At 41.6% G+C, this 10,591-nt stretch overlaps 1 protein-coding gene across 4 annotated transcripts in view; it reads left to right on the forward strand.

Annotated features, from left to right (window-relative positions):
- Positions 1-10,098, forward strand: part of zgc:112982 (BCLAF1 and THRAP3 family member 3) — a 12,759-nt gene extending 2,661 nt beyond the window's left edge. For 3 of the 4 annotated variants that reach the window (XM_020585332.1, XM_020585331.1, XM_020585333.1), the window contains 8 exons: positions 447-1,238; positions 5,858-6,027; positions 6,219-6,339; positions 7,110-7,185; positions 7,358-7,485; positions 8,309-8,405; positions 8,537-8,651; positions 9,364-10,098. In XM_020585332.1, coding sequence (XP_020440988.1) covers positions 447-1,238; positions 5,858-6,027; positions 6,219-6,339; positions 7,110-7,185; positions 7,358-7,485; positions 8,309-8,405; positions 8,537-8,651; positions 9,364-9,377 — 1,513 coding nt within the window. In that variant the 3' untranslated portion in view covers positions 9,378-10,098. Of the gene's footprint in view, positions 1-6; positions 75-446; positions 1,239-5,857; positions 6,028-6,218; positions 6,340-7,109; positions 7,186-7,357; positions 7,486-8,308; positions 8,406-8,536; positions 8,652-9,363 lie in introns of those variants that run through there. The other variant, XM_020585334.1, reaches the window with a different exon arrangement.
- The last annotated feature ends 493 nt before the right edge of the window (positions 10,099-10,591 follow it).

The following is a 10,591-nucleotide window of genomic DNA, read 5'->3' on the forward strand; positions in this document are numbered from 1 at the left end:
AGGGAAGAACTACAAGAGAGGAACCGACCCCTTAAAAATAAAAGACGAGAAATGGATTACGCCAGTCACCTTGGGTAATTTTTAAGCAAAGTGCTTTGCAGCAATATCACATGGATCAAAGGAAACGAAGAATGCAGAGGATTCTCATCTTTTTATTTTCCATAGAGCAGTGTTCACTATTTACTCAACACGTCACAAAATAGTAGTCCAACAAATATTGCATGTTTATTTGAAAGTTCTTCTGATACCTTAAGTGCAGAATAATGTTAATGGAAAAAGTAGTTTGAATAATCGGTGCTACAGTGGTCATAGGTAAATCAGGTATTTGATCTAGACTGAGATAAAGCCAAACCTAAATTTAGTTCAAGTTTAACACCAGATGTCAAGATGCAGTAGTTCCATGTATCGTTATTGAACCATGTCACCTCCTCTTACGCTTGTTACAGGTACAGGAATGGAGAGAACTTTAGGGAACAGCCTCACTCAATGGACAAACCCAGAGATGCTCGGGAAACCCTTCACCATGAGGACAGTTGGCATTTGCCACCACTTGTCATTGAACATGATCATGGCATTGGTGATATCAGACAAGTCCCTTGGTGGGACCAGTATGGAGATAACAGAGGTCTGGACACTAAGTTTGATCAGCGTCCCCGTCCACTGATCTCCCCGCCGGAACATTTCAGATCATCAGAAAGTAGGCTGGATGATCGGGAAGATGCACAAGGATACCATTTTCAGGATAATGGGAGAGACCCCAAATATCCTGAAAGTAGGAGTAGCCCTATGCTGCAAGACAGACCTATGAGATATGGTAACCGAGATGGTCCCGTGAGCTACAAGGGGAAGGGAGGTCCTCGTCCTCTGAGAGGGAGGTTGAGTCATGCACAGGGTGGAAGGACTGGACCACCCAGGAACCAACCACGCCTACAGCAATCTTCCCAGGGATACCAAAATCCTCCTCATGAAGAGCAAAGACCAGGGTTCCGACCCTTTAGGGAAGATTACAGGGATCCCATCGAAGGGGACCTTAACTGGGCAGAAGAAGACAGGCTTCAACAGTGGGAATCTGGCAGGCCTGGAAGTCTGGACCGACACCTGCCAAGGGTTGACTTGGACCCTCACATGCTCCGTCAGAGGGAGCACGGATGGATTGATAGGAAAACCAATATGACTGTTGCACCGGAGGAAACGCTAACCATCAAAGTGGACATGAGCCGACCCGTAAATGAAAACAGGTAGAGAATTTTGTAAATCAGATGATCAAGGGTGAGGGGTCAAAGTTCAAACATTCTTTTTCTAAACGTTTGAATCAAATAGAGGAAAGAAGCAGACAGTCATGAAGATACTAATAAATGTACATCTTCATGTCAACTAATATTCAGCTGGCTTTGGCTGAAGATGAACCAAGCACTGCCAGATGTTCACATGCAGTGTTGCTTATTAAGTACCTAGGCTCATACTCGCGCATACTCGTACATGTGCAGTGGAAATGAGACACTAAGTCATTATAGGGAATCAAGGTAAGTAAACTGATGCTACAGTATCTACTGCAGTTATCCCCTAGTCATAACAGTTTTATTCATTATCAATATACAACAACAAAGCGAGAACATTACCGCACAAGTTATCATTGACCAATAACAATCTGTTGGCTTCAATAAATACTGTTAGTTAACAAAGTTAAATGTTTGCTCCCTCAGTCCAGAGGAATATAGAAAAATAATTTCCAAGACTCAGAAAGGACCAGAGGCATTGGCAAAACAAAGTTAGGAACTTCAGCAGATGCGTGTGGAAAAGCTCAACAGTCCGACTAGTGTGATTATCGATAAGGTTCATTTGTTTGGAATATTTCCAGGCTTGAAACCACAAGAGGGTCAGAAAGAGTGAGAGCTGTAGCTAATGAAGAGAGAAATGTGGGGGGACCAGCTAGTGCTGAAGCAACAGGTCAAATGGACAAATACAGATGTAGGAGGAGGGCAAGTCAGCCTCGTTTCTGTTCTTCGCTGCCTCGTAGGGACACCCCCAGCCACCTACCCACCACTCAGCTTGTGCCAAAATACAAATTCTGTGGGAGCAACTGTACCTGAAATGTCTTCAATCATCAGCATTACTGGGGCAGGCATCTACCAAATCATATTATGTGCTTATTGGATCTTCTGATCAGGATGACCCACAGACGGTTCTTCAAGTCAAAACGTGAATCACATTAAAACTAGTAGATTGATGGAATTTTATAAAGAAGCAGATTTTTCTTCTTCTTCTCTGAAGACTCAAGAAACCCATTAAGTCTCTGAAGAAATCAGCTCCCGGTATAAATATTCATCACTGAAGCTGTGCTTTAAGGAGCATTTTGAAAAAGTGACTGTATGGTTGTAACATGCCGGGATCACCTGTTCAAATGAGAGAAGATACTCGGTGCCTGACGTGAAATAATTTACTGGTAATAAATGCATTATTGGAATGGAAACATTTGTTACTCTATCATCAGTCAAGATAGAGAAGAGCACGGAATCCGCATCAAAAACCAGATGAAAGGGAGCAATTAACGCTGGACAGCCTGAGAAGTGTTTGGCACCACCAGCTCTTTCAAAGGCAGTTGGAAAACTGGAAGAGGACATGGCTGATAGACATGAGGACATTCTGAACAGATTAAAGGTCAGCAGATGATCTGTTTCAAGGCAGTAGATAAAACTCCATCAAAACATGCTATTTATGTGTGATGTCTCTTGCAAGAATCTCAGAAGAAGCACAACTGTAAAATCTTACTTATGAATGAAGGTGAATGGGCTGCAGAAATGGAACTTGGCGGTCCTTGTGCACTGTGGATTTAGTGCCTTTCTGGAGGCCTGAACATCCCAAATAGCCAATTCCATTTTAGTTTCCTTGCCTAAAAAGCTGCTCTGAACCAGACTTGTTGTAAAAATGGGTTTGAAGGAACGCTGCTGTATCTCTTGTGGACACAAAACCTCAAGCATTTGAAACCAGTTTGACTGAAAATAAAGGAGCTGTGATTGCAGGTAAACAGTGTTCTGCAAAGTCTGTGAAGACCACAAGGACTGTCATTTTGTTAAAAAGCAACATCATCATTGGTGCCATAATGGCTGAGCTGATGAAATCACTTTCTGTGAACATGGAACAAAATTGAGCCCGACTGAAACTGATGAAGGAAAGGTTTGTTGATCACTGTGCTCAGAAGACCATAGAGCTGGCAGAGGGAGACTGTAAAAATGAAGATTTTCACATGTGCAAACTTTAACTGTTAGGCAGCATCACCTACCTCATGGCAGCAAATGTCTGGAAATAACTTGTCATAATGCCAGAGAGAAGACAATCATTAAATGAAGGATGTAAACAGCAGAAACTAATAATCTGGGTGTTCTGTAATGAGGGAAATAGAATCAATCAAGATGTTTGACAAGAAGAAGGGAAAAGCATTTTTGCACTTGACCAGAGCTTGTGGTCCATGAAGAACCTGTAATCATCTACTGGCTATAGGCCAGTTCGGAAGAACTCGTCTGCCAGGGTCAGGCAAAGTATCGACGTACTTTCCTTTGGAATATCAGGTAGTATTTATCTACCTGGCAGAGGGAGACTGTAAAAATGGCTGGTAGAAGGTCAACGCCTCCCCTAAATGGGCGACCATAAAAATTGTTTTTGGAACATTTTTTTTTTTTTTTTATTCAGTCATACAGTGAAGAGGATTCAAAGCATGTCCACTCTGAAGAAGCTAAGATGTATTCAGGTTCAGACAAATGTAAACTAAGGAGTCTTGTTTTCGTCCAGTGTTCTATAGGGACTGTTTGATCAAAAAAAATAAAATCACTTAAAGCAGAGTGTATTGAAGAATAGGACTTTTGAATCTCAAGTTATTTACCAAAGCAACTGGTAAAGACAAACTCGCCAAGCTCAAGCAAAGCCGGATTTCAGCTCCGTAATATAAACATAAATTCATACAGTTTGTTAAAGAATGGTAAATGGACATGTATAGTGCTATTCTATGCACTCAAGGCACTTTTACAGTATGTGCTCATTCTCCCACGCAAAATGGCAGTGGCCACCTGCAGCAACTTGGGCTTCAGTGTCTTGTCCAAGAACACATTGAATGTGGACTGGAGAAGCTGCGGATCCAAGTGCCAGCCCCTTTGGTTGGGGGACGACCCGCTCTACCTCCTGAGCAATGGCCAACATGAACACAGACGTTGGCAGTGTCATTAAAGTGAGAATTTGAAGCAAAAAACATATCAGTGCTGTTAAAAGGAGACAGAAGCATCTTCACTATTGTTAGAAGGAGAAAAGGCCACCACCAAAAAAGGAGAAAGCTGTGATCATAAGTATCAGTTTTGTTCAAAGGCATAAATCATCACGTGCTGAAAATCTGGAGCACTGGCAGTGCTGTTAAATAGAGAAATTAAAGACAAAAGTAAACCACTGCTATCTACGTCGAAAGATTAAAGAGGTAAACATTTCAAAAAGAGGACAAACCCAAGATGGTGACATCAACATCGTCAGTACTGTTGATCGGAGAAACCGAAGTGGTCAACATCTATAGCAATGAACTAAAAATCTATGGAGAAATTAAAATGGCACCAGTGCTGAGAAAATGAGGCCATAAATGCTGTGGAAAGGAAAAATTGATGAGCCAGAATATCCTGGATTCTTCTTGAAGTCAAGATAAGTGGCTCCACATGCTAAAGGAGGGTCGGTCAGATCCCAAAGAAACTGTAGGGCAATTTTGAACAAGGAGCCATCACTGAATGAGAACGGGCAGTATCACCTGTGGCAATTTGGGTGTTTCTACAGGAGTCACAAAACGCGACTGGAGTCTGTGAGCAGCTGAAGAATCTGAGGAGCTGACAAAGTCAACTCGAAGATTTAATGGGTTAAACAAGAATAGCGTGGACTCTCGCCCACTTAAACTTTAAAATGAAGCCTAAGTAGCCATAACAACATTAATTGGTATGATTGTGTACTTTTAAGTGTGAACATCCCCCTTTTTAGTCAACATATAGGATGTAGATATAAAGATCGTCAGGATTGGAGCCCACGAAAGTGGTAAGGTGAAGATGTTACTTTTATTTAACCTTTTTTACTTGGATGTAGCAGATTACACAGAGCAAGCTAGGTGGCATAACTGTATGTGTCTTCTCAACACACTACAAATCATCAAGGACTGCAGCGTGGCTTAAAATGTTCCGGTACTGTGCTGGAATTCCGACGCAAAGCCGGAGCCATGTTCGATTTGAAAATAGACAAATTAGACCTACTTTATTCATAAAAACCTTTGTTTACACTGTGGCTCAGTGAAGTCTCAGCATTATTAAAACATCACAGTGAATAGCATATTAGTTAAAAGACCGTTGGAAGAACATGCGTTGAAAGGTTTAAAAGATGTTGGAGATTCTTTATGGTTTTGAAAGTTGTGCTTGGATTTGGCTACACTTACCATACTACTGTTTCCGACTGAGGAAAGGGTGAGTAGATGATGCCTTTTTCACTAGGACCTTGACGTTAACATGAGGATTCACATGTAGAAACATCGGTTAGATTTGTGTCCTTGTTTTTCTGGAGCAGATTGTGATATGAACTGCTGTGTCAAAGTATATTCCTCTGTCTGGATGTTTTTCATTCTTTCTCATAGCCCCCAAACACATTTCAGGCACAAAAATTGTAAGCACTGCTGCAAAATGACCATTTTAACAAACATGAATGGCAGGTGTGAACTAATTCCCCATCTCCCTGTCAAAGTATCTGGATGAGAACATCCAGGAATTTCTTCTTCTCTGAGCAATATTCAGTTAAGGGGGGTTTTTACCTCTTGGCTGTTGTTTCCGACCTTGTGCTCTCTCCCCTGCAGCCTGCTGTGTTACTCCTCAGACAGGCAGCTCTCTTTAGATTTGGTCAACGTGGGTCGTCAGCGTCTGGACTTCCTGCCCATGTTGGAGCACTCTGGGACGTACCGAGAAACTGCCATGCACACTGGGACCTTTGCCCAGGAAATCATCACACTGGTGCATCAAGTCAAAGGTCAGTTGTGTTGTGATTTTACTGTGAAGACTATTTTTATTCAAAGTGATACCTGGCAAGATACACTGGTCATTTTTCAGAACCTCGTCGACAGCCATATTGGCCAGGTGTTTCTTGGACAGTAACTGCAGTGTTCGTAAAGCACAAATAATTGGCTTGTTAGCTTTTAAAGTGTCTGTCATGTGTTACAGAGCAGTACTTCAGAGATGATGGGGTCACCCTGAACGAGCGTTTCTCCACCCCCCCAAACGGCGGCCGCTCTGAAGAAGTGATGGAGGAGCTGACTTTGGATGAGAGGTTCAATTCAAACCGGTACGTTTTGAAAAATGGCACGACCTATAGATGGGTTTCCTGTTGGCAAAAATGCAAGGTAGCGTGTGCTAGTGCATTCTTATGTTTGCTTATCTTTTGGAGATTTTCATCATTTTTAAATAGTAATCGATGGAACAAAACCTCTGTGCAGTTTGGTTGTTTCTGACTCAGCTTGCATAAATAGTAAATACAAAACACACAAGTGGTGGAAGGGCTCAGAGAAGAAAAAAAAAACCTAAATTTGACTTCAAATAGTTGAGCATTTAGCAGCAGTAACTGTGCAGACAACAGAGAGGACTCAGGACCACAGGTCCCAGTGAGACCAGCAACTGTTGATTTAGAAGGTCATCACCTGGACTTGTATAGCACTTCAGTGTGAACAGAGGAGCTCAGTAAGATTTTGTGATTATTCTTTTGTTTCATTTGAGTTAATAAAAGTGTAATAGTGTGAAATAGGCACATATTGTTTGATTCAGTCGAAATAGTATTGTGGCAAACAGATCGCTGGCTTAGAGAATCGCTATAAGATTGTATTGTGTTAAAACCTGTGATTTACACCCCTGATACACAGTATCTGAAACACATCTTATGGAAATATTAGTTTAAATAAAATTAGATAATTTTAGCAAAAATGTCATCATGCATTCCACCCTCGAATCATAAGCTTGACCATAAGTGATAGTGAACCCACATTTTCTTAAACTTGCAAAAGTCAAGTTCTGTTTCCCTTTTTTTAAATCCTTCACCTCTCTGGATTTTCTCCTCTGCAGAGGCTTCAGCCTCAAAATGAAGTCACAGCTTGATGATGATGATGATGAGCCTCTGTTCAGACCTGGACATATGCAGGTGAGTAAAATCTTTGATACTTATTCTGCCTCGACACCTTGAATTCGGCACTTGTGCTGTTTATTAGAAGCAGGAACTGTGAAGTGAAACTACCCTCTCAGTGGCTTTGAATGAATTTCCTGAAAAACATGTTTAGGTTTTTGTTCTTCATCCTGTTAATGATGTACTGAAGGGTCCCAGCCAGCAGCCAGTGCGAGCCCCGGGGGATCTGAGGCATGACCTGGAGAGGAGGAGGCAGGAGAGGCTCGAGGGGGTTAAAGTCACGATACCAGGGAGCAGCATGTCCCTGCACCCGCTCAGGTCTGATAACATTCTTTCCTTCTTTACCTGCACAATCGTGCACAGAGACAGAGGTGCTTGTAAAACTGTTAAGCCAGTAGTAATAGTAATACTACAGTAGTGGTAATACTTTGAGTTCAGGTTACATGGAAATCGCTACACCTAGAATGTTTTGTGTTCATGTAAACAGTTTGCAAGTTGCTAATTTATCCTGTCAAACAAGATAATCAGTTAGATGAAGTCTGAGCTCCAAAGAATTTCCAACATCCCTCTTAACATTTTCTTTTATTTTATTGGGCACATAGTAAACACAACATATCAAATAAACATTACACAAACTACAGTAAAAACAAATCATGACTACTGATTATGAAGAGACAACTTGATAAGTGTAGGAAAGCCAATTTTAGTTTGTTTGGAAGTAGAAAAAGACAGTAGTGCCACTGGGGTAGGAGTGTGTTTGGCACATCTGTACTTAACTGAAAGTGACATTGTGAGAAATGCTAAAAACATGTCTGAGACTAGAGGAGGACATTTAGAAATGAAATGACACGTAACAAAAATGTCAAATGAATTAACTGAATGGACAGATTCAGTTTTTTCTATTGATTAGTCTGTTGATAATTAGTCAGTCACATTCTAACCCTGACCTTAAATATCAGCCCACAGTTCCATCCACTGCAGCATCAGTCTGCCGTGGTAAATCAGCTGCTGATGTATCTGGATACATTTCAGTCTGTCCTCCCTTATTTTGTGTCCCTCAACAGGAATGTCTTAAAATACAGGTTGCAATTTCTTAGCTTTTAATGACTCCAGTTTTCTGCATCTCTGTGTGTTCTGTCAGTGAGATGGATACCGAGTACAGAGACAAAGACGAGATGGAGGAGGGAGGATTTTCCAACCTGCCAGAGGATCAGAGCAAGAGGCGAGAAGCCAACATGGTGAGTGTTCACATGTTGGGTTACAGTGGAGCTTGACTGGTGACCTTTCACCTGTGTGACCCACCTGAGTTGGAGTACAGGTACTGTGGGGGGGCACAGTGACTCAGAGCTCTTATACGATCTGTCTGTAGGGACCAAGAAGAGGAGCTTCCTACAGACAGAACACCGGCCCCCAGCGCAGGAACAATCGCTCTGGTAACCGGCCTGGACAGATGAGGCGACAGAACAACCGCAGCAACCCTGCCGGTAAGTTGATGAACCCTGACCTGGCCACACAGCTGGCACTAACAGACGTGTTCAGAAACAGCATTTGTTTAGCGAAGGAAAACGCCTCGCAACTTGTGCTGATAACTAGGGCTGTAATTATGAGACACTAAGTCATAATTACTAGATAAAACATGACATTGTCAGTAGGTGTGCAACAGTACACAGGAATCGTGGTTCAGTTCAGTTTCAGGGAAAAAAAAGTCAGTCGTTTGGCCATTTTGACTTTTTTCCCTGAAACTGAAGTGAACCACGATTCCTGTGTACTGTTGCACACCTACTGACAATGTTATGTTTTATTCATGACGCGTTCTAGTTTCTGCTGAGCCGGAAACAGTTGATTATCTATAAAAAAATAGGAAGGATTCTCCAAGTAAAATCAGCACTGATATATTTTTTACTTGCAGCTATGACAAACAGTACTTTCACATCACCTTCCACCCTAATAACTGTGACGCATTTAGTCAGATTTCCTCTGTTGTGTAACCAGCCTGCAGGCTTCCCGCTCCTTCCTCTGGCGGTATGACCAACTTGTTGCGCATGTTCCCCCCACCCCCACTAATCAGCTGCTAATCATACCTGAGCTCATCCCATCTTGTTGCTGCTTCCTCCTCCATCAGATCCTCTTTAATTGTTCATGCTTATTCTTTCGGCACTGACTTCCTCCCTTTCTCTTTGCCTCTGCTGTTCATAGGTCCCAGCTGGTGATTGGACAACAGGAGAACAATACATCTCTTCATGACTGATTGGAAAAGCAAGCAAATAGTAAGAAATACTTTGTTCTCAAGGTGGGTTGGACTGAGCCTGATCAGCGGCACGGTGCTGACTTCTCTGACTGTGAGGGTCTGTTGAGGTCTCTGCAAATGAAAATGTTATTTCCAGCGCTGCAGACTTTAGTTCTACAACTCTGTTTCTGCAGAGGAGGATTAGGGCCACTGGAAAAAAAAGACTGCTCTGAACTCTGACTTACTTGTAAAGGTCAGATTTAAAATTAACTTTTTTTATTTTTTTTACAGTGGCCCTAATCCTCTTCCATAGCTCACACCTTTTTCTTTTTCCATTTTTGACTTGTCTTTCTGTAATTGCTTTTTTCCTGGTCTCATGCAGCTGCCTAGTGTTCATTTTTCTAAAGCTTATGTTTATTGGGATAATGTTGTCTAAAGCTGTGTTGTTAGATCCCTTACAGCAATGTTAAGTTGCAACAAAAACGTACACTATCCTTGTAACAAATCTGATTAGCAATTGTACGGTAGTTTGTTTTTTTGGGTGTTACCCAGTGATAGATAGTGAATGTACTATAGATGCTCCTCTGATTCGTGTTGTTTCACCTACACAGTGCAGTGTTATGTTTTACCAGCCTCACTGTCAGTGACATGTTGCTCATCAGCTATTGTCTAAATAAAAATTTTCCATTTCAGTTTTGTCTGAATTTTGTTTTGTTGGTTTCTGACTGGGAGTGAGTGTGGGGATAACAAATACGATAACTTGTACCAGATGTGCATTTTTTCAAGTCATTTTAGATGAGGTAAGTTTAAGGTTAACATGTAGTGAAGTAGAATGCCATAGTGCATTTTATTTCTTAGTTTTACTTGTCACTAGCTATGTTTTTTATACTCTAACAGATTCACCATGCACATTCCTGTTTGACTACAATACACAGTTGTATGGTTTCAAGTTGACACAAAATATAAAATAAACATGAACTCATGTTGAAGACCGTGTTTCTTATTTGGCACGTCTGATTGTAGTAGGCTATAACTATAGATATATGCTTGGCCTGACATTTACGATAGGGATAATGGCTGCGTCCGAAATCGCCTACTACCATACTGTATAGTAGGCGAAAAGCAGTAGGCGAGGCGAGTAGTATGTCCGGATTCGTAGTATTCCAAAAACAGTAAACGAAAAGTACCCGGATGACC

Source organism: Monopterus albus, unplaced genomic scaffold (assembly GCF_001952655.1).
Source record: "Monopterus albus unplaced genomic scaffold, M_albus_1.0 scaffold362.1, whole genome shotgun sequence".
NCBI classification, from domain to species: Eukaryota; Metazoa; Chordata; class Actinopteri; order Synbranchiformes; family Synbranchidae; genus Monopterus; species Monopterus albus.